The sequence below is a fragment of the Phaenicophaeus curvirostris genome, chromosome 3 (genome assembly GCF_032191515.1).
Source record: "Phaenicophaeus curvirostris isolate KB17595 chromosome 3, BPBGC_Pcur_1.0, whole genome shotgun sequence".
Lineage (NCBI taxonomy): Eukaryota > Metazoa > Chordata > Aves > Cuculiformes > Cuculidae > Phaenicophaeus > Phaenicophaeus curvirostris.
Window position 1 is genome coordinate 33793442 of NC_091394.1, and position 23164 is coordinate 33816605.

The following is a 23164-nucleotide window of genomic DNA, read 5'->3' on the forward strand; positions in this document are numbered from 1 at the left end:
GGAATGGGAGTCCCGTGGGGTATGGGCTCTGCTAGCGAACACGCGCACAATAAGTTCCCCATGAAGCACTGAGCAGTTTTGAATACAGACTGAAGTTTGGCTCATGGGCAGAAAACTAAATAAGGATTTTTCTGAGGGAAGTAGGAGGCCTCTTTGAACTATTAGGGGTTTTTGTTAGGGAAAATAAAAAGGTCTTATTGCTAATTTGCCAAAGAAGGAAACTTCCAAGAACAGACTCGAGTTTCTCCACTTTGCCACCAGATGTCCGTCATGAGCAGGGAAATCTGATGACCTGAACACTACCCAGTAGCTTGTATCCACAGCATTTCTGAAGCTATGACAGTGAAAGGAAAGTTTGAGTGAAAGTACATGTTACCGCAGTTTTGTACGGTGGATATGTTATGAAGGCTCCTTGGCAAGCAAAAAGTTCTGCCGGTAGCACTACAACATATGTTTAATTAACTCTTAAAATTGCATGTCAGCCGGCAACTTTTGACGAATACGGAGACTTGGTGCTCCCCCAGAATTTTAGCTTTTCAGCTTTCCTCCAAGGTCTTAAAATCCTCTGCAGAAACTTGCCCTTTCAGATGGCAGGAATAACTGAAACCTGCCGCTGTACATGACCTCTGTAAGGAGGCTTAATTCTTTCACCCCTCAGCGAGTTGCTGAGTGACGCAGTGACTTTCCCATGTCTGATACCATAAGCTGAAACCCACACCTCTATACATGAGGGGCATTTTCAGGGATAAGTAGTCTATATCTCTGGGAAGCACAGCTGAAAAAAAGTGAAACAGTTAAATTAAACTTAACAAAATGACTTCCTAAGGAGGTTGTTAGCTTCCTAGATACACAGGAGAATTTAACTGAAGAATACGGTAACTTTACACGAAGTAGTGGAAGGTTTGCTGTGTGTACCTGTCCCCAGACTACATCAAACTCAGATGCTCAAGTGCTGCCAACTGTTATTATCTCTTCCCTCACCACCCACGGAATAAGTACCTGCCCCACTGGCAGCAGGGCTCCTGTGCTTCCTCCCAGTCTCTGAACGTCCCTCCTAATGTGGCTACAAAACGCTTCCGAGGTGGACTGAGTGGGACACAGGACAGCTTGTGCACTGGGCTCTCCTCCTGGGAGCCTGAGTTTTCTCAGCAGGTTCCCACACTGCTTTGTGGAAGGAGAGGGGTGTTGTTCAACTCCTCTTTGGGAGTGATACCTCCTCACCTTGTTTAATGACAGCAGCCCCATTGCGCTAAGCTGAGAAAAAGGGATAAATGAAGCAGCAGAACAAAAGTTTCCCTGGACCTTGCCTTCCTCAATCCTTAGGGGATGACACAGACCTCTTTCAGGAAGGTAATGGGGTCCAGTACAGCAAAAGAAGCATGTTGTGTCTATGCTGTCACATGCATCCCCAGTTTCAAATTCTGAACATCTTCACAAACTCTAAAAAAGAAGAGGACAGTTGCAAAAGCCCTTTCCATGCTCTCCCCTTCCACCCCCATAATATCTGTATTCAAATCTCCTTACAGGTGCCTTTTTTTCCTTCCAAAACAAGCTTTTAAATATCCAGTGTTACAGTGTCCCTTGATGGTGCAGTTAAAACGCTGATCTGTAACCTTACTTTCACATAAGTGAATGCTTGGTGTAACCTCCATGTCTGAAAATAGCATGTTCTGTCTTGAATATTCTCAGCTGTGTCTCTGGGAAACTGAACATGAGCTTATTGCCAGATTCTGATTCTAATAAAGTTAATGGAAATTTTGCCAGTGACTTCAAGTAGTCCAGATACTATTCCCAGGGCCAACTCCTATGAAATTATCCCTGTTCAAACCTAGAACATTTGCACTGATTTCAGCAGGGCTACCCTGGATTTATTGACCCAAACCAAGCAAGACCTGTGAAGTCAGAGATCTGTATATGGAAGAGCTGCTTCTTGCTCAACCTAAGCACTGTTATTGGAGTGCTGGATGCTGTGTTTTTTCCATCTTTTATAAAAGGGCTGAAATCAGACGTGCAACCTTAAAGCTCTACTGTAGGAACGGGTTTATTGGGGAAGGACTTTTTACAAGGGCATGTCGTGACAGGATGAGGGGGAATGGCTTTAAACTGGAGGAGGGGAAGAAATTCTTCCCGATGAGGGTGGTGAGGCACTGGCACAGGTTGCCCAGGGAAGCTGTGGATGCCCCATCCCTGGAGGTGTTCAAGGTCGGCTTGGGCAGCCTGGTCTGGCGGGAGGCGGAGGGTGGAACTGGATGATCTTTAAGGTCACACCATTCTATGACTTTATGTTCTTTTATAGCAGTATAACCTGTTTCACAGCGGGCAGGGCAGAGGTTCTTCATCAGTCGGGGCTGGTGGGGAGTACCTGCAACTCGCCATCTTCTCAGTTTTACACCGTATTCCAGAAAAATCTGTAGGACGCTGTAACCCGGTCAAATTGAACGGCAAGGCTTTTTTCAGATGTAGAATAGGTAGCGCTCCACCTATTTTTCAGGACAGATATCTAGCGGGAGGTTTCCCAGCCCACAGCAGAGCGGGGTTGGAACCGGGCGATCTTTACGCTCCCTTCCGACCCAAACTACTCCTCGATCTACTAAGGGAGCAGGAGGGGCGGCCGAAACCCTTCTTTTCGAAAGAAACAAGCCAAGAGAGACAAGGCGGGGCGGGTCGGGGCCGCCGCTACCTGCGCCCCCGGCCGCTCCCCGCCCCGGAGAGGCGGGCGCGCTGCGGATTCGCTCCGGACAGCCCGCGAGCAAAGGGAAGCGGCTAGGAAAGTTTGCCGCTCTTCATCCTCCTCCTCCTCATCATCCACATCCATCATCTCCGCCCACATGGCGAGCTGAGCGGCCGGGAGCGGCCCCGCCGCACCTGAGCGGAGCTGCCGCCGCGGGGGGACGATGCGGGGCGGCGGAGGCGAGCGCTGAGCATCCCCCCCACCGTCTCCTCCTCCTCCTCCTCCGGGGCAGGGCTGGAGGGCGGCGGGGAGCCCCCCGGGGAGCGGGGACGCCGCCTGCCTGCGCCGGGGCGAGCGCGATGCCGCGGCGGCTGGTTTGGCTGTGCTGCTGCTGGGCGCTGCTGAGCGGCTCCGGCGGCCCCGCCGCCTCTCTCGCCTCCCCCTCCTCCTCCTCCTCCTCCTCCTCCCCGGGCTTCCTCTACCGGAGGCTGAAGTCGCACGAGAAGCGGGAGATGCAGCGGGAGATCTTGTCGGTGCTGGGGCTGCCCCACCGGCCGCGGCCGCCGCGCCGGGAGCCGCGGGAGCCGCCGCCGGGGGGGCGGATGACGGCGGCGCCGCGGTTCATGCTGGAGCTGTACCGCGCCCTGGCCGAGGGCGCCGAGGGCAGCGCCGAGCGGAGCCCCCTCGCCCCGCCGCGGGACGGCGCCTTCCTCAACGACGCCGACATGGTCATGAGCTTCGTCAACCTGGGTGAGTGAGTGAGTGAGTGAGTGAGTGCCGGGATGCGGGGCCGGGGGAGCGCATCCCTCCCGCCTCCATCCCCGTATCCAGCCCGCATCCCGCTGCGGGAGGTGTGGGGGGCGGCCGGGAGCGCCCCGCGCCCCGGGAAAACCTCCTCTCCCCCCTCGCGAAGGAAAAAGAACGTCCTGGGACCTGCAACCCAAAGGGGACGGGAGAGGAGAAGATGTGTTTGTCGTTGTTTGTGGTTTTGTTTTTATTTTTTCCTTTCGAACCGTCTTTTTGTCCTCGTTATCTCGTCCCTGCCCATCGCAGCGGGTTTGGGACTGTGATCTTCAAGGTCCCCTTCCAACCCAAACGGTTCTGTTATCCTGCGGTCTTCTAAGGGAAGGGTGGCCGAAATCCTTCTTTTAGAAAGAAATAAGCCAACAGAGACAAGGCATCGGAGCCAGTCGTTTAGGATTAAACCCACCCTGCTGTGGTTCCCGAGCGGCGGAGTCGGGACCATCCCAGAGCGCAAGTTGTGTTCGTGCATTCCGTGTGAGGTCCAGCAGGGTACAGATGGGGCTGGAGCAAAATATGTCCCGTGCTACTCCCTGGTGTCCCTGTCTCTTCTTTTTTTTCAACTTAATGTTGTACAGGGTGTCTGAGCTAGCGTGATGATGAATATGTGACTCTGTGTTGGATATTCTGGTGATTGACCCAGGGAACGTGATAAAAATCTGTATCATGTGGAAATCTTGAAGTAAGTTCTGTTAGACGTCAACCTGCTCTCCAAACAAATCATCCTGTCAGCGTGTTACTGAACTGAAGGGCTCCGAGGTGGGCATTTCAAGTGGGAAAGCTGTTAAGCTTTTTATTTGAAGGAGCTCTGAGTACTAGGCTACAATTATAAGGAAACAGTGTAATTAGATTCAGCCTAATGTGGAGAACAAAAATATTTCAGTTGGCAAATTGCAGTTCCTTTTTTTAGGAGATTCCTGGGAAGCTCAAGTGTCTTAGCCAGTCTGCTGAAAACTGTGTCTTTTCACTAGTGCTTCCAGAGCTGAGTGCTGCAATGATGGCACCTGTGAACAGCTTGTCTTGTTTTTAAGAAAATACAGATAATTGTGCTTTTCCTCATGTAGAGCAGTGATATCGCACTGCAGGAGGAAATTTCTCCGAGCTCCCAGCTGAGAGATGTTAGATGTGCTCAACAGCTTTGTACCATGACTTATGTGTTTAGAACAAGTTTAGCTCAACTCCCCACTGCTGAATGTGATTTTTATACCTGGTGAAAGACCCACAGTGGCTCAGAAGAGGCTCCCTTGTGCTGTGAATGTTTGTTGAATCATTTGTCTATGTTGAAGTTGAGGTGAGTGCAACTCCTGTAGGAACAGCTGAGTGATACGGGGTAGGCGGCACACAGAGCAGTGCAGAGCTCTGTGGATTCCGTACACTGCATGTAGGGCTGTCAGGGTCTCAGCTTTCTCATTTAAAATTAGCTCGAGGGTGTTCAGAAGGTGCTGCCATCTCATAGCTCTGGTGCTTTTGTCTGAGACATCCTGAAACCATCCGTCAATGACGCCAGCGTGGTGTATGTCTAGCTCAGACCCCGAGATGTGCTGAGATGTGGGAATACTCTGTGGATTTGGAGTCCAAAGGGCAGCTGCCTTTATGCTTATTTTTGCTACGCTTCTCTCCTCCCAGCCTTTCCAAACTTCTCTGTCCTTTAAGTACATGGAGCTGCTGCCTTGGGGACTCTCAGGACCTAAACTAGGAGCTGTGAGTTTGAGAAACATGGCGTAGGTTGTAACTGTCTGTAAGCAATCCCCATAGCACGTTTCATTTAAAGGACTTGGAGGAAGGTTTTTGCAAGGGGCTGGGTGGTTCCCAGAGGAGCTGATTTCAGGGAGAAATGTGAGCAGGCAGTGTTTTAAAAGATATTTAGCCCCCCCCTGCTTTATAAAGCACTGGGAGAGCAGTAGACCTGAAAGTATGTGTTTTTTTTCAAAATAAAACACTTTTATGATTCAAATCAGTTCTGATAATTTGGATCTAGACGCTTATGTAACAACAAGGAAAATTATTCCTGTAATGTAGTAAAATAGTGCGATTGAAATGCTAGTTATGAGTCTCAGGAAGTATGAATCAACTGCAGAAATTTCTCATCGACTTCCAAGTTCCGAGTCATAAACCGTAGTGTCATTTAACGTGATGGTTTGTTACCAGGAGGTTGGCAAATCGATGGGCTGAGACCGAACAGCTGTTTGGCTGCTTTCCGTAGCTCTTCTGATACGCTGGGGATTTTGAGGGGTCTTCCACATATGTACTGACACTTAGTTTTCCACGAAACAATAATTAGTGCCTGAAAACTAGAGAAAGCTTCAGGTTATATTGCAGTATAGAAACCAAAGGTGTGATAGGAAAAAGCCAGCCTGTGATCTATCGAAGTGGCTTATTGAATGTAGTCTAGAAAATGCAGCAGAAGGTGGTGGGATCACATCAGAAAGGGAAGGTTTCCTGACATGAAGGACACTGACTATTCTAAGGAAGTGTATGCCAAGCAACCCTGAAAACCCACAGCTGGAGTCTCCTTATGAGCAGATGCTGCCAGAAGTATTTTATCTGGGGTTTCCTCCATGTGATCGGAAGTATAATAAGTTCTCCTGGGTTAAAATCTGCTTCTGAGGAGCTTTGTTAAACCCAAGTTCAACCTTGAAGTCTTGTCTTTCCACTACTGAAGGGGCAGCTACCAAAGAGATGTGAGGGGCCTTTAGATTCTCTCAGGATCAGGAGTGTACTATGTTACATGGGTATACCTCGTGCGGGTTGCCTTGCAGACGTGTGTGGCTGCGTAGGTATCAGTGGGAAGGTCATATGGGTGGCACCCATGACCTGCCTTCAGGTGCTGTTACTGTTTCTGCTGTTGCCCAGAACCAGGCAGGCATTTGATGGTGCATTGTGTTGTGCTGCAAAGCCGTCATCTAGGTCAGCTGTGTGGAGAGGTCCTTCTTTGTCCTGAAAGTTTGCAGGTGTTCATGTTCTTCTAAAAGTGCCCTGTAGCTCAAAAAGAGTCAGTAGTTTGTAGTTACTGGTGGTTTTTAAATGTGCTCTAGCCCTTCCTGACCAACATATGAAGTCCTCTGGTCTAGTGGTACAGCAGATGTGCTTTCTGCCTGGAGAAGGCTGTGTCTCCAGGTCTGCTGAGGGTGCAAGTCCTCCTTGTCGAGGTCTTGCAAAGCTGGCGACTTTGGTGAGGTCTCAGATTATTCAGACAGTGGAGGCTTGTCCTAAGCTCAAAGGTGATGTCCTGGGAGCCAGTTATTATTATTTTTTTTAAATAAAAGTGAAAATAGGGAAGCACAGAGGTGTGGAGGCTCTCCAGAGACAGGGAGTTGCTGTCATACAGGGAGGACAAGAAACATCAGTCTTCAAAGTGTAGAGTATGGGATTTAGCTTGCCTACCTAGTGATGCCTACATAATAGTATGGACTTGTAATGTGTGGGTGTTAATACCCAGAGGGGCTAAGGGGTTGTCTATAGAGGAAATTCTGGTGTCCAGAGTTTCTAGAAGATGCCTAGCACTTTGTTTTATAAAGCACTTGGAGAGCACTATCAGGGAGTAGAAATAAGTATTTGTTTCCATTACAAGTTGAAACACATGTTTAAGAGCTAAACCAGTTCAGATCATTTAGATAATAAATTTAATTTATCAGGTTAGATAAATAAGAATAATTTGCCAAAAACATATCAACTGCCCTTGGTAAACCTGGTCCCTATTTTGAGAAGATGACCCTAATAGTGTTTATTTCAGGCATTTTCACTAGGATGAGGCACCCAAAAAGTGCCTATTTCTTTCCCACATAGGAAGTCTGGCTATTTTTCAAAGAGGGATACTTCTGGGGTTTGGATCTCTCTGTTTGGGATTTATCAGGCCAAGCAAGGTACCAAACTTCTGTGGCAAGGGAATGGCTGTAGAGCAGGGCTGTGGTGCTGGGGAGGGTGTTGTGGGCCAACAGGTGTCCTCATGAAACTGTTCAGTTCCTCTTTGGGACCATCCTTGCTGTAAATGTAGCAATGGCATGTCTTGACAAGGCACTGTTGTGGAAAATAACATCTATTAATGTTTCCTATTTGACTAATGTACCTTCCTCATGGCACCAGATAGGGTTATCTCCTCTTTCTCCTCGCAAAACAAGTTAGGGTTGGTATAGAAATCTTTCTTTGAGGCAGTGATGCTGGACTGACTGCACAATGCAGACAAGCATCCCCGTATTTTGCTGCTGTGGCTGTTTCAGTGAGATATATATAGAGTTTCTCACAACAAACCCCTTCTCCCCAGTCCAGGAAGAGGAGAGAAGGGTCGCTACTCAAACCAAATTGGAGGCTAGGGACAGGGGCTGCGGCAGATCTGAAGTTCTCACTGGTCTCCTCAGGGTCATCAGTGCTGATGTTGAAGGGGAGCTTCTCTCCAGCCCTTATTGCACTGGCTAATGTCTTTAGAAATTAGTGCGGGTGACGTGTAGCAGCAGAAATGAGACTCTGGAAGACTTTGCTACTTCATCTGTGGCCAGAATTGTTCCTGATACAACAAAAGGTGCTGTGAATCAGTCCTGTGTCAGAATGGGGAAGAAGCTTACCTAGTCCTCACCCGTGCCTTATCGTGGCATTGGCAGCAAGGGAAAAAAACCCATGAGCTTCTCATAAGGAAAAATGAAGGAATCCATTGACAGTCTTCACGGGTTTCTGCTGGGACCCAAATCTGGAGCAGCTGACAGCTGGATAGCCTTGCAGGAGAAGTCTGACCCCATTCAACCCTCCAGGGATAAGGATGGTAAGAAGTGTGCTTTTGGAGTGGGGTGGCTGGTTATCCACAGCATGGTGCCTTTTTGTAGCAGACTGACAGCATGGATTCCCTGTATCTCCCTGCTTTTGGAGAGAGGATTTTCCTCTTTTTCAATAGACAGATCTTTTGGGAGGGCTTAAGGCAAAAGAATGAGAGGAAACCCAGCTGTTTGCCAGGCAGTCCTGCAGGCAGCCCTCAAGCTCTTACACGTGATTTGAGTTGGGACCATGGTGAAAAGCCTCTTTTATCTTTGAATCCCAAAACCTCAGGCAATCCCTGTCTTCCCTGCAAGACTTCGCAAGTATCTGCTGGGGCAAAAGTGCTCCCTGTCAGTGCAAGGGAGCCGTCCTGAGGTCAGTATAGGGTTCTCTGTACAAATACTCTCTCTCCCTTTGCCTGTAAAAGCAGCAGCTTATGGACGTGATGTCTTCCAAACAGGCTTTTAATCTTTTTGGCAGCTGTCACCTACCAGATTTCCCTCTAGGAATGATCGTGCTCAAATGCATGGCAAGCATTTAGGTGCAAGCAATGAATGTGCCTTTGCTCTGCATGGGTTTTCACAGGAGGGAAGCGGTGCTCTGGCAACCTCATGTGCACTTCTAAAGCAGGTGAATTTTTTCATCTGAAGGATTTGATCAGCCCACCTGTCTCTTTCCTGGTATCATGCTTGCTGTCAGGGGATACGAAATTAGGCAACCAAGATGTTTCAGGGAGGTTGCATGATTATATTGACGGGGCCATACCATTCATACTGTTATCCCATCTGTTTATACTCTTGGCCACATGCTGTAAAGGTCAAGACATCTTCTCACAGGGAATAACTGGAGTGTGTGATACTGTGGATCTGGCTGTGCTGCCAGCTGGCTGTGTACAGCCTTGCGCTCTCGGCATGCAAGCAGCATCTTCCATGTGTTTCCAGAGCAGGCCAGTACTAGAAATCATGAAGCTGTTGATGTAAATGAGTTTACTGACTTCTGCTAAGCCTTGTATACTGGGCTTCGGTGCCAAGACAGATCCCAAGTGTTAAAGAGCAGCCTTACATTTGGTTTTCAACTGATGCATCTCAAGGTCCTCGTTTATGTCATCTCCTTCAAGCAGTTATTGCTTGCAGCCTGCCTGCTAGTGTGCAGCTGCCTCAGGACACGATTAAAAAAAGGGAGAATGGTCTTTTAGAAGTCCCCAGCTCCTGTGGACTCTGAATTTGAGGGACTGCAGTCATCGTTCTTTGCTTGTCTAGGAGCCCTGGAATGTGTGGCTCCCGGAGAAGCTGTTGTTCAAAACCTGCACGGCTGAAATGAGTGGAAGGTCACTTTTGTGTAGGCAGCTTATCCAGGTCTAAGTGTCATCTGGACTAAGCTACTGAACCAGGCCACGTGGCGTTAGCAGGGCTCTTCTCCATCTTGTGAAAGCTATTCAGAGCTTGAAAATTTGAACTCTGAAATACAGGCAAAATGTTGAAGTCTTACTTACAACAACAGAAAGTGATTGTAATTGGAAAAGGTCAGGCTTGCCAAACCAGTTTTGACTGATTAGTGTAAAATTTTGTATGTGTAAGTAACTGAAAAGTTGCATTTTGAACTACATACAAACCCAGGTGTGGGGTTGGTTGGTTTGGGTTATTTTGGTAAAAATAAAAGCAGCACTTCCTAGTTCTTTTCCTCCAACAAGGAGGAAGCTAACCCACTTCTTATAAAAAGATTTTCTTTTGGAAATTTTCTTCCAACTAAACATGATTTTGACAGAAAATCACTAGGGCAACTCTGTTGTGGATGTCTTGTGCTGTGCTTCTGCAAGGACTTTTTGCCACAGGCTTGTACCTCTGCTGAGGAGCTATGGGTCCTTGCCAAGTCTCGTCTGATGCATTGTGGAAGTGACACTCTCTCTCATAGTTTTAAATATAAACTTTTAAGTGATGCTTGTGATTTAGGAGGAAGGAAAGTGGTGTCTAGACTTTCCATGCCATGGAAGCATGATTCTTTTTAAGTCATCTTGCCTCATTGCTAACTTGTGGGAGGGTTAGAGGAAGGTACGAGTTACTTGGAACGAGAACAGTCCCATCATGTGCTTCTGCTGTATCCTAGTATTGCTGTTAAGTACAGTCCACCTACTAATGATTTAGCATTTCCATATGACCATTTATATAGCAGCGTGAAATGGAGAGCAAACAGTATTGCCTGAATGGAAAATTGGCTCATGATTGAGAGATTCCCATTTGTTTTAGCAGGCATCCTAGAGCCCGGAAGACTGAGGTTAAGGACCAGAAAGTCTTCCATGCACCTCATTCTTGGAGGCTGGTGGTGGGTCACACCCAGGTTCCCTGTTTGATGGGGCAACGGTTTTAAGCTGAAAGAAGGTAGGTTTGCATTGGATATAAGGAAGAAGTTCTTTAACAATGAGAATGGTGAGACACTGCAACAGGTTGCCCAGAGCAGCTGTGAATGTCCCATTCTTGGAAGCGTTCAGTGTCAGGTTAGATGGGGCTTTGAACAACCTGATCTAGTGAACAATGTACCTGCCTATAGCAGGGCGGTTGTATTGGATGATTTTTGAAAGTCCCTTCCAGCCCAAACCACCTGTGATTCTAAGTGTGGAGAGGAAGTTTGGAACTGGGGTTCTCCAGCTGTGATACACCAAGGGTAAGGGGATGTGTGCAAAACCCCTTCAGTGCATTTTAATTCCCACTTTTTTTTTTTTTCTCCAGTCATGGCTGGCAGAGGAGGAGGAGGAATGGTGCTTCCTGCTGCTTGCTGTGTGGATGCAGCACTTGCAGCAGCAGTGACCTGCACCAGCACCCTGAAAAGGTGTCCACTTTCTTGAGGAGCCCTGGAGTCCCATGCTTTGCATCTGGAGGAGGTTCCCAAGGCAGTGGCTTTGGGAAGGGCATGGCGCTGCCGCTCCCACAGGGCTGTTGCAGAAGAGAAAAACATAATTAAAGAAACTGAGCCCCTGTGATATTGCAGGGGTGTTTAATACATTGTACTAGACTTTGATTCCTAAAACCCGCTATGAATCGGGTCCGGTATTTCCTGAACTTCCAGTTACTTAGGCTCTTGGGCTAAGAAAAAGCCTTGCGGGGTTGGGTAGATATTTGTTGTGGGTTTTTGTTTGTTTGGCTCAGGGTTTTTATTTTTTGGTGATGGCATGAGGTATTTTTTGTTTTGTTGTTAAGGGCACAAAGATTTTGACAGCACTGCCTGCAGCTCTTTTCATTTTATGTTGCAGTGTTCATCATAGCACAATGACAGAATTGACTCAGTGGTAGCAACAGTGGGAATTTTTGGCAAAAAAGGATAATGTAGACAGAGCCGAAGTGTTCTGCTAACTAAAACAGTAGCTGTATTTTCAGAGAGCTAGACATGACTGTTTTGATCCAATGTGGTGTTAATCGCAAGAATACATAACTGCTTTCCTATGAACTTTCCCCTTAAAAATATCCAATGATATCACCTGATGTTTTGCACAAATGCTCAGTATAACCAGAATTTAGAACAGCTGGCTCCATATAAACTTGGAATATTCATAGGTCAAATATTAGTGTATAAATAAAAACATTTTGAAAATGAGAACAGAAGCACAGTATTTGAAATATACTCAGTGTGCAGATGTACTTCATGGCTTGAATAGCTTTACAAATTAATCAAGACAGTGTTAACACTTGTTCTGAAGAAGTCAAATTTCCCAATAGTAAATACGAAAGTGTTTTTCAAACAGTATTCCAAAGATGTGTTATTCCATGTATTTTAATGGTCACTTGCACTGTGAAAGATGTATGAATCAGCTGTTTGAAGCCCCCTTACAAGTAAGATTTGATCAACCTAAAATCTTAGCAGTGGCAAATGCAGAGCCACAATTTCTATTATCAAGTGCAGGTTGTAAAATATGTTATATTCAAAGCCTGCAGACAAATGTTCATAGTGAGTTGCACTACTATATGCAGGTGCAGATATCTTTTCTTTTAGTGTATCGCAGTCACGTGGTGCATATGATCAAGATATTGGACGCTCTGTTTGTACAAGGGCTAAGAGGTGACATAATGTCTGTTGAAGCACAGGAGTTTAGCTGAATACCAGGCAACAAGGAACATTTCAAAACTGAGAACTGATTAGAGGTTGTAGAAAAGTTGTGATAGTTGCACCTGTAAGCCAAGAGGTGTCAGAGGGTGGAACGGCTCTGTAGTTTTCGTGTGAAACAGAGGTGCTTTCTTGCATCCTTGTGTCTCCTAGGCTTTCCAGACCACTTGAGAGAGAAATCCAGGAGAGAAAAGTTGTAAGCAATCCATCTTAGTTCTCCTACAAGCTAAAAAAGCATCCAAATGAGCTGGAAAAAATGTTGAACGGTAACAGGCACGTACAGGACACAAAAGACTTGTTTACCTCTGGCTTTGTAAACTGCAATAAAAGTTGTTTGGACAAGAACACTTACTGCAGCCTAACTTCTGTATTTTTCAAACTCCATTGGAAGTATCTGGAATAAGGCTCTGTATCAGGGAACAAAGAAGTGGTTGGAGCTTTAGTTCCTTATGTTGCAGAGGGCCAAGCTCCCTCTGGCTGAATCTAGATGAACACAGGTCAAAGTGGCAGTCTTGAATCATCAGAAGCTCTGCAGGAAAAAAGGAGGTGGCATTTTCTTTGCCTCTTAGAATAAGCTTTCCATACATGTTTCTTCTTTTCTTACGCCCACACTGGCATGATGGCATGGTCCAGCTCTGCCATGATAAGTACACTTCTTAGTGTGTGAAGAGGCCTTATAAGCTTTTAATATACCTGTGTTGTCTTCATGATGCCAGGCCCAGCTCCTCAACACATTTGCATGCAAGCAATGTGAGGCTTCTCCACAAGTCTGGAGAAGACCCTTTCTTGGCTTATCAGGGTCAGACGCAGGGTCCAGCTATGCAGAGGGGTCGTGTACAGTCACTGTTGTGCACTCAGTCCTTACAAGCCTGTGGAGCTTTAAGGATGAAAACTGGCACTGACATCTTTCTAGTGGTCAGCAAGGGATGCTGAGCAGAGAGATACAAAGTTGGGCTTTTAAAATATCAAAGGAATTAGAAAATCCTGAGTCCTGGTTACATATGTGAGAGAAGATGTGTGCTTATTTTTAACTATCAACTTTATGATGCACTGATGGTATTGCTTTGGTAGTAGTCCTGGTTATTAAATCTGTTTGTCTCACTGAAGTGCGCATCTAGACTTTGCACAACTTTGGTGCAAAATAGTAGGAGCATAGTTCTAAAGTTTAAGCCTACTGTGAAGTTAGTATTTGAAAACCTACCCTAAGAGTTGATCTGCAAATACAGAATCCAGGTGTTCAGCTTTAACAACGAAGCCTGGAGAAGAAACCCTTCATTTTAGAAAAGCAGGAGTCTTGCTTGCCCACAAACCGTCATCCTGAGACCGCATTTCAAGCATGCAGACCCTTTTGCTTAATTATTGTAACATCAAACGTATTTGACATGAAAGGGACCAAGCAGTGGCTATGCAAGATAATGACTTGTTTATAAAAATAATTTAAACAGCATATGAAAAGGATAAACATGCATGTCCTGCCAAAATTCACTGTATGTTCTGCAGGCTTTAGTGATTGTGAATCTCTTGGCTTGCCCTTTCAGTTTCTTTTTTTTTTCTTTTTTTTTTAAAGCCACAAAGAAAAAAAACGCAGAGGGGGAAGGGAGTGAAGAAAAAATGGAGATGTAAAAAAATTCTCATATTTAAGCAAGTTCCACCTTACTGTACTATAAAAGAATAAAAGATAGCTGGAGAGAAAATATGTTTGTTTAACACTACAAGAGAGATTTGCACTTTGAGATGTCTGTCTTGTCTCTTGCATGTAGTAGTTTTTGCAATTTAATGATAGTAGCAGCTGTACTGTCCAAAATTATTCTGTTCAGCAGGACCGTATAATGAGCATTATTTACTAGACAGCGTAAGGGTATTGCTCTGTCTCTTGTCCAGGGCCACAAAACATTGACATAAGCATTGACATCTCACAACGTGCTCTGACAAATGTAACTTGCTACTATACTCATTTCCCAAATGGCTAAGCTGAGGCTTGGAGGGCATGACTGGATGAGGGCTGTTATGAGGTCCCTGAAATTCTTGCTTCCACTCCTGTGATTTAACCACAAAACCACCTTACAGTCCTGGCAGGTGCCCAAGTGGCTCATGGAGTCAGTAGAACAGTAGGGTCTTATTTGATGACACCCGTCCTTCTTCAGGTTGCAGCAGTGGTCAGCTGGAGACCACAAGTTCCCACTTGACTTAGGCTTTAGTCCTTCCTGCTGTGAACCTTACTCATCCGTGTTGCACAATCTGTACCTTCTCCAATCATGCTTTGTTGGGGACACAGCTTCTTCAATGTGCTTGCAGACAGCTCAACATGGGTAACACCTCTGAACTCTGTGGGTGCTACCTGAATGTGAGTGTTCACAAGACATCCATTTCATAGAATCATAGAATAACCAGGTTGGAAGAGACCCACCGGATCATCGAGTCCAACCATTCCTATCAAACACTAACATATCAAACATACCATTTGTATACGGTATGTACTATTTGCTCTAAGTGATTGCTTGTGTAAGACAGCAGCTCATCCTTTTGGGTCTCTGACCCAACAGCATAGGAGACACCTGGGTGCAGCGGGTGGCAGTGTGAGCATGCAGGCAGGCTGTGGTTTTATGTGTGTGCTGAAGTGCAGCTCTTCTGCATGGGCATAAGTTGATGACCATGAGGACGTGAACAATAAAAATAGAAGTGGTCACAGGCTAGCACATTTTTCACTTGAAACTATTGGGGAGCCTCGTAAAAGTTTGGTTGGCTTTTGGTAATGACCGTGATACTGGTAATGTCCAGACTGCAGGGGAGCTAATAGTAGTTGGTATTCTGAGTTAACTGATAGTTTCGTTGAGAAACTCTGAAAAGAGAAAAAAAAAAATAAATCAGTGCTGTAGCTGAAGTCGGTATAATGACTTCTTTATGTTTCAGTAGCTATTGGGATTGGGTCTGCCTGATACTTTTGCTATCACTAGTCTCTTATAACAACTTTATGGGGTCCCAAAACAGTCTATTGCTTCTGGCAGCCAGAGAGCTGGCAGCTCTGGCTCACTGAGGCTTGAAGAGATAGTTCATTAATTCATGGCACTTTCCAGAATAAACATGGCAAACCTCCTCTGAAATAACAGACGGTAAATCCTCCCTGTCACTCAAGACTGCACATTCGTCTTCAGAAAGGGGCCGTGAAAGAGGCTGTCCATCTGCTAATGCATGAGAAAATAAATAGAAGAAGAATTGAGCATTTTGTCCTACTTAACATAGCAAAGCTTTGGGGTGGGATAACAACAAGCCTTCCGTCCTGTCTTATCCTTTTTAAATGTGGACCTAAACCAAGTAAAGCCCACCATAAAGAAATAAGATGGAGTAAATGCTCTTTTGAGAGAGATCCCTGGTGAGAATGACAGCTTTTTCCACTCCTGCTTTGACACTTTGGGAAGGTAAATTTCTGCACCTCTCTGCTTCGGGTCCTTAGGTCCTCCAGGGTTCCTCTGGTTTCTCTGTGCTGCGAGACTTGTGAAGGTTGCTACAAGCTGGCGTTGCTTGGAGTGCACAGATGTTTTGTGCAGCTTGTTATTTTCTATGTTGGAGGTTATGAGTCAGATTACTGTTACCAAAATGTTTATGTGAAATCATTTCTGAGTCATATATTTGCATCATATACAACCTGTCTGACAATCAAAACATTCAGTGCTCAGCTAATGATTATACTAAGTTTTCCAACACCCTGCTCCAACATAACATAATTACACGGCAAAGTGCAATACATTACTTTGACAGAGTTCTTCATGCATCTTGTGATGTCAGAACATCATCATTGCTATTATTTGACATTATCAGAGAAATACGGACTTTGTTGCATGAAACAAATTTAAAAATAATGAGAAGCACCCCCTCAGAAACTGAGTACCCTGCAAATGTTCCTGAAAATGGGCTTTTTTTGGTCCCCAAGAAAACATATATTTCAAGAAGTGGCATAGCGCTTTTAACCTTGCTCTGTCCACAGAGGTGCCTGGTCAGGGTTTACTGGTGAATTAACAGGTGTGGGTGTTTGCATGGAGAAGCTGTTTGAATACTAGGATTTGGTAGCTGTCCAGGAGGCTGTTTGTTAGTGTCTGTATAATATGATTTATAAGATGGAACTGGAGTATTTTCAGCGGTGTGGAAGGCAAAACCAGTTTGTGAGCTACAACTTAATGCATGCTGTGTTTAGCTGCTTTGTGAGTTTTAGCATAAATAGGGGTTGCTTACAAAAATATTCCAAATAATTAGGGCAAACTTTTAGAATTGTGTTTACCTTCAGGTGTGTGAGAACTAGGTCAGGAGTGTTTGCTGACATGTCCTAGTGAAATCAGTAACTCCTCTTCAGTTGTTTATTCTGAAATGGGATGGAGGAAAAACAAAGCACCTCCCAACTCTGTGCTAAGGAAGTGGTCAAGGAGATAAAAAGTACATAGGGGTATAGGACTGCTCTTCTGCTTGTTTTTAAATAACTGTCTGTGAAAAAAACATATGGATATTGAAATGGAAAATTATTTTAGAGCTGACTTGTCTGAATTTGGTTTACAGACTTTTGGAATTGGCTTTGAGAGCTTGGTTACAAGATTGAAGGGCACTGGCAGGTCCCTTTAAGTGTAAAATATAATTGCATTTAATCACTCTTACTGAACTGGCAGAAGGCAAAGTGCAGGATGGATTATGGCGACATTCTTTACATTCCTAGTGAAAAAAGTATGGACAATACCGTAGTGGACTTCCCTGACTACAAGTGTCTGAAAAATGTTTAGTAATTGGGGAGCCCACATTTGGAGAAATAAAAAGCATCCCCATGCAGCATTAGTGAGCATCATCTATGCTTATGCATTCTCTTTGGCCAGCACCAGTGGCAAACACATAATTGGACTACGAGGACCAATATATTGTAAAGTGCAGTGGAAAATGCCAAAAAAAATTTCAGTTGGATGAAGTCCATTTGTCCTGTGCTAATTTTTAGTCCTGTAAACAAACACAGCTGCTGAATGTAGAATCAGTGCTCAGAGTGGTTAAAAACAGTGATACATTGCTAGTGAGATCACGGCAGAAAAAATACGTAACATATGAGGCTGCGGTAAGGATCAAGACTACCCTCAGCTCTGATTAATTGTTTCTGTTTATATATTTTCATCTATTTATGATGCTGTAGGGTAAGTAGAAAGTGTAGATGGCTTTTTAATTGCCAGACAGTTTAGCTGTGACAGTCGAGTATTAAGTACCTATGAGCCGTTTGTCATGAACTTCTGCAAAAGGGCCTGAATTAGGGACCAAAGACTTACTGAATCTTTTGTACATATTTTGTATTTCTCTTTTTCATACCATTATGTCATCAGTTTGGCCATTTGGGCTTTGTGGTTATTTGTTTATATATGTGAAGGATCCAGGCAGGTAGGTTTGCCTGTCATTTAATCTTTATTAAAAAGTCTTTAGAAGTACTGCAATGCTTAACAAGAGACGTGAAGCTTCAAACATTAGAAACTTTGGGCCAAGCCTGCTAGGTCATTGGCAAAGCAGCAGCACTTACACTGTAATTTGTCTTGTGGCCCTGTTATATATTTTGACATCTCTGAGCTGACTAATTGCTCTGGGGAAATAAAAATGAAGCAAAGAATGGTCTTAGTTACTGTAGTAGGAAAGACAGCTTCCAGCCTCCTCTGTCCATTGCATCAATTATTCAGTGACTGCTCTGTGGTCATCTCCAAATCTAGTGGAGGGCTCCTATGGCTTGTCACATTGCAGTTAAGTAATGTGCTTAATGTTGTGTTGTGCATCAGTTATCATGAGTGTTAAAAACATTTCTTTTTCCTCCAAGACTTTGAGAAGAGAGAAAGCTTGAAGGAGCTAGGTAGTTCAGGTGGAAGGTACTGGAGAGTGGATGAGATGGAATATGCATCACCAAATGTGAATTATCATTGGAGGGGTTGCTACTAGAGAATCCTTCAGTGCAAACACTTGTATGTGCATTATGCATTGAGGATGGCTGCGTTAACAAGGTCTGCGTGCTCTGTGGGAAGGTTCACTTTCAACACTTAGCTGTGGTTATACCTGTGAAGGCCTTTTTTCAGGCGATATGGCCTGACAGGTCCATGGCCAGCTCAGTTGCATGTGTGTTGCTGGGAAGTTATGTAGCTGAGACAGAAGGCCAGACTCCTCTGTCATTTGCTTTGGGCTCTGCAGTTTGCAAGACAGTTTTCCATGAGTGCTCTCCAGCACTCACAGAATCACAAGGTTGTAAAAGACCCGCAGGATCATCGAGTCCATCCATTCCTATCAAATACTAAACCATGCCCCTCAGCACCTCGTCCACCCATCCTTTAAACACCTTCAGGGAAGGTGATTCAGCCACCTCCCTGGGTAGCCTGTTCCAGTGCCCAATGACCCTTTCCAAGGGTCAAGCCTGAACCTCCCCTGGCAGAGCTTGAGGCCATTCCCTCTTGTCCTGTCCCCTGTCACCTGGGAGAAGAGGCCAGCTCCCTCCTCTCCACAAACTCCTTTCAAGTAGTTGTAGAAAGCAATAAGGTCTCCCCTCAGCCTCCTCTTCTCCAGGCTAAACAACCCCAGCTCTCTCAGCTGCTCCTTGTTCTGTCCCAGGGGCCTAAAAGCACCCAGAGTGGCAGGTTACCACCTTCTGCAAATCTACATCTGCTTTGTAATATTCAAATCTTCTCTGGATAGATTTTTTTTCTTTTGAACACTACCAGTTTGAAAGTTTAAGACATTTCATAGCCACCTGGGGCACTCTACACTCTCCCGTGACATGCAGTGGTGCCAGTATCTTCAGAAGCCTCTTGGGGCTTGAGAGATAACTCGGCATTTGCATTGCTGCAGACCAGACTGTGCTATCATGAATTTTGTCATGTCTGCAGAATATGACCAGGGCTCATCAGCAGGCCAGGTTTTGGAAACTCTCCTTGCTGCTACCCCTACTCAACTATATGCTGGCATGGAGAGTTTAATTCTTGAACTGCCAGTCTGGCATTTTCCATAAACACTAAATTGACTCAGAGTGGTTAGGTCTAGTTCTATAAAACATACTGTTCAGGTCTTATTGCCAATTTAAAAAAAAAATTACTTGTAAATAGCAGACTTAGAGCATAGGGGCTTATTTCTGTGCTTATGCTTTTTACATTTCCATTTTTGCACCAGCTTGGCAAGAAATTAACTTAAATGTCAGAACTATTTTTATGTAAATATATGCATTATTGAATCTCTTACTCATAAAGCAAATACTACTTTAAACCCACACAAAGTAGCTAAAGCTATATATATTTTCTCACTACTGAATTTGGCTTTTAATAACTTGGAGTTGACTGTCCAAAATAAAGTCAGGAATCAAGGGCACTTTATTTTCCAGCTAGCAACATATATATTCTTGGCTTTGGACTGTACCTGTTTGAGATGGAAGAAAACCTGGTTTTGTACTACAGGTCCTCTTAGCAATTTAAAAAAGAGAGATATAGTGATTAAACAAGCACATTATTTTTCAATTAGCAAACTTTTCTAAAATTCTATGAAGCTACAGAAGAATATGAAAGACTACTAAGAAACCTTGAAGTCTTTGATATCAAACAGTGCCAGAGGCAGCAGTTACCTGGAGAGAAGGCTGTAGAGTGCAGAGAGTCCTGTAGATTTCACTGATGCTATTTGAGGAGTAAGGATAGCAAAACCTTTGCTTAGTGCGTGCAAACAAAGCCAAACCAAACCTGAGGTTAGGGATTATAATGGCCTGAAGGAGATGTTCTGTCACCTTCCTGGGATTCATAGCTTGTCTCCAAGCTGTTTTCTTGTCCCACCTCCCTTCTGGTTGTGGGGAGTTGCCTGAGGTCAGTATCAGTATCCAGAGATAAAGCTCCGATAGTCACTTTAGAAATTCATGCAGACGAGCTTGTTCTTGAATGAAAAAAACCTTACCTGTGCTCTACCACAGTCTCCTAGTGGGACTCACATTATTGTTGTCTTAGTGGACTTGCCACACACTCAGTGTCAGAGCTGTTGTAGCAGAGTCAATAAATTTGCCTGATCCTCTGCTGGAGCTAGAGGTCCCCAAGTCACGTGTGTTTAGGCTAACTGGGGTGCAGAGAAGAAAGGTAGGGGAAGAGGAGGGGAATCCTCAGCAGAATCATATGTGATCTGCCAACCCAGATTTAGTTCAAGGTTTTAAGTCAATTACACAGCAATTCAAACCATCTTTGGCTGGATTGCAGAGTATTTGCCTGTTGCTATATGTGGCACGAAGGGCGCACGTCGCTATTTCTGCTCTTTCTGATTGAATAAACCCAAGCTGTACTTGAGGGGGAAAAAAAAAATCAGAGTGCTTTTCGAGGCAAATGGGCCGTGAAAGCTGCCTTGGTTGTCTGAGGCTGAAGTTAATTTGAAGCACAACTGGGGAGCCCCCCTGAGCACCCTCACCACCTCAACTTCCCTCTAAAATGTTGGATACAACGACAAGCAAAATTTGGAAGACCCCCACCAGTTTCAGAGCAGATGTTGAAATTGATCATGGGTAGGTCTTGTCCAGTGATTACCTAGGCTGGCTACATGTCTGACTTATTGAGCGTGGAGGGGGCACTGGGGATAGAGAGAGGGGTGTGTGCACAGGTCCTGGCTTTTGCCTGTGCAGGCAAGTGAATTTGAAGGATGGGGCCTAAGAGATTCCAGTTTTCTAAAAATAATATTTTAAGCGGGATGAAACCACAGGTCTTGCTGATGCAGCTTTTGATTATTTTACCTCTTATTCCATCTTTCCTAGTTTGCATGATTCAGACCTGTGTAAACACTGGTAACAGTGCCTCACTGCTGTGAAAGCAGAGCTGTGTGGAAGAGTCAAGGATTGCAGGGGCAGCAGGTTTGCCATCTTTATTACACCAACTAATGGAGCTGAGAAAATAGGCATGCTCTCTGTCCTAAAGCATGCTCTCTGTCCTCCTGAAAGGAGGTTGTAGAGAGGAGGGTGCTGGCCTCTTCTCCCAAGTGACAGGGGACAGGACGAGAGGGAATGGCCTCAAGCTCTGCCAGGGGAGGTTTAGGCTGGACATTAGAAAAAAATTCTTCACAGAAAGGGTCATTGGGCACTGGAACAGGCTGCCCAGGGAGGTGGTTGATTCACCTTCCCTGGAGGTGTTTAAGGCACGGGTGGACGAGGTGCTAAGGGGAATGGTTTAGTGTTTGATAGGAACGGTTGGACTCGATGATCTGGTGGGTCTCTTCCAACCGGGTTATTCTATGACTCTATGATTCTAAAAGCTGTTTTGTCTGTGAGGTTCCCTGTGCATCCCCAAGTAGTGTTCCGTTGAGCTCCCTGGGCGGCTGCAGGAGCAGCCGGCTCTGCCTGGCAGCGCCCAGGAGGGAAGTCTGAGGAAATGATACTGTTCTGGTTTTCTTGCAATGTCCTCTCCTTGGAAGCCTGCTCATAAGGTTCTTTATTCTTTCTTGTTAAATGCAGTGTGTGTTAAAAGGCTGCTGAGAGTAGGCTGCTTGGGGTTGTCTTTAAATGCAGACCTTAAGGAAAAAGTGAAACAACAGATGAATAAAATGGTTGTGGCTTAGCTTGCACCATAAACACTGTTTTCCATTTTAAATACATTTTTGGAAGGTGAGGGGAAACCAATTGCAATCAAGTTTAAAGCAAGAAGACTTTCCTTTATTTGACTGAGATGAGTGATTCATTTTGACCGTCTTTTACTTAATTTCTAAGTGATTTTGCTGTGCTGCATTCGTTTCCTGAGCTTATTTTGTTAACCTAGCCACCTGAACAAATTAAGCTCATGTTGTCATGTGGTGTTCCCTTAATTAGGTAACTGCTGTTCACAGTTGGGACACCTGTATTTTCACCTGCTTCTCTATGTAACTAGAGGTCAATTCATCTTGCAGATTTTTTTTCCAGACTTTGAAAACTTTTTTTTTTTTCGGTTATTGTGCAGATTATGTGAATACACTTAAATGTCCTTTTTTTTCATTGGTTGGGCATGTCTGTGTGTGCATAGAGCACAGAGGTAGTAAGCTAAGGTATGAACGTTGTTAGTTTCATTAGCAGTCGCAGTGCACACAAAAAGCCCAAATCTGAGCAAGAAAAGCAAATTACTGTTAGGACTGACAAGGACCCTCAGGGTCATTGCAGACATTTAAGTTGTAGGCTTTTTGTCCAGCGAACTCCACAGAAATCTTGCGCAGTTTTCCCCCATTTCCTCACAGGTCACAGGAATCCTGCCAGCTGCCCTTGAAAACAATAGAGAGTGAAGAAGTAAAATATCAGTTCCTACAGCTGCAAGCTGCTGGGGGAGATGTGCATGGGAGCAAGAAAGATCAGCAGTGTCACTGATTTCTTGGGTCTTCAGAGTGCAGCAGCTGTTAGGTAATGTTCCCAGGTGGGGCACGGACTGTCTTTGGTGTTACAGAGGGAAGAGACCTAACATGCAAACTCTCCTTACTGCTTTGATTTGAGGAAAATTTCCTTGCTGGTCATAGCCTTCACAGATGTCATCTTTGCATGTGCCTGACTGTCAGTAATTGGGTCCCTGCAGGCTCTTGCCCCATGAGAGGTGCTGTGACTGTCTAGCTGGGGTCAATCTCTGATGCTTCACAGGATGATGGAAAAAAAGGCTCGTGCCATCGATGTAAGTCATGGAATGCAGGACTAATACAGTATAACTGTAGGCCAAACAAATGTGGGAACACAATGATTGCATACTACTTCATTGTGCTCTGGTGGTACTGATGGATTTGACACCTCTGGCTTCATTTTCCAAGTTTCAGATTCCCATTTTGGGAGATGCAGGAGAAATGCTTAAGCAGGACAAAGCTCACCCGAATTCCTCTCCTGGTTTTTCACGTGGACATATGTATGCTGTG

General features: G+C 45.0%; 1 protein-coding gene across 1 annotated transcript in view; it reads left to right on the top strand.

Annotated features, from left to right (window-relative positions):
- The first annotated feature begins 2956 nt into the window (after positions 1-2956).
- Positions 2957-23164, top strand: part of BMP6 (bone morphogenetic protein 6) — a 97221-nt gene continuing 77013 nt past the window's right edge. The window contains exon 1 of the mRNA XM_069853679.1: positions 2957-3421. Coding sequence (XP_069709780.1) covers positions 3031-3421 — 391 coding nt within the window. The 5' untranslated portion in view covers positions 2957-3030. The remainder of the gene's footprint in view (positions 3422-23164) is intronic.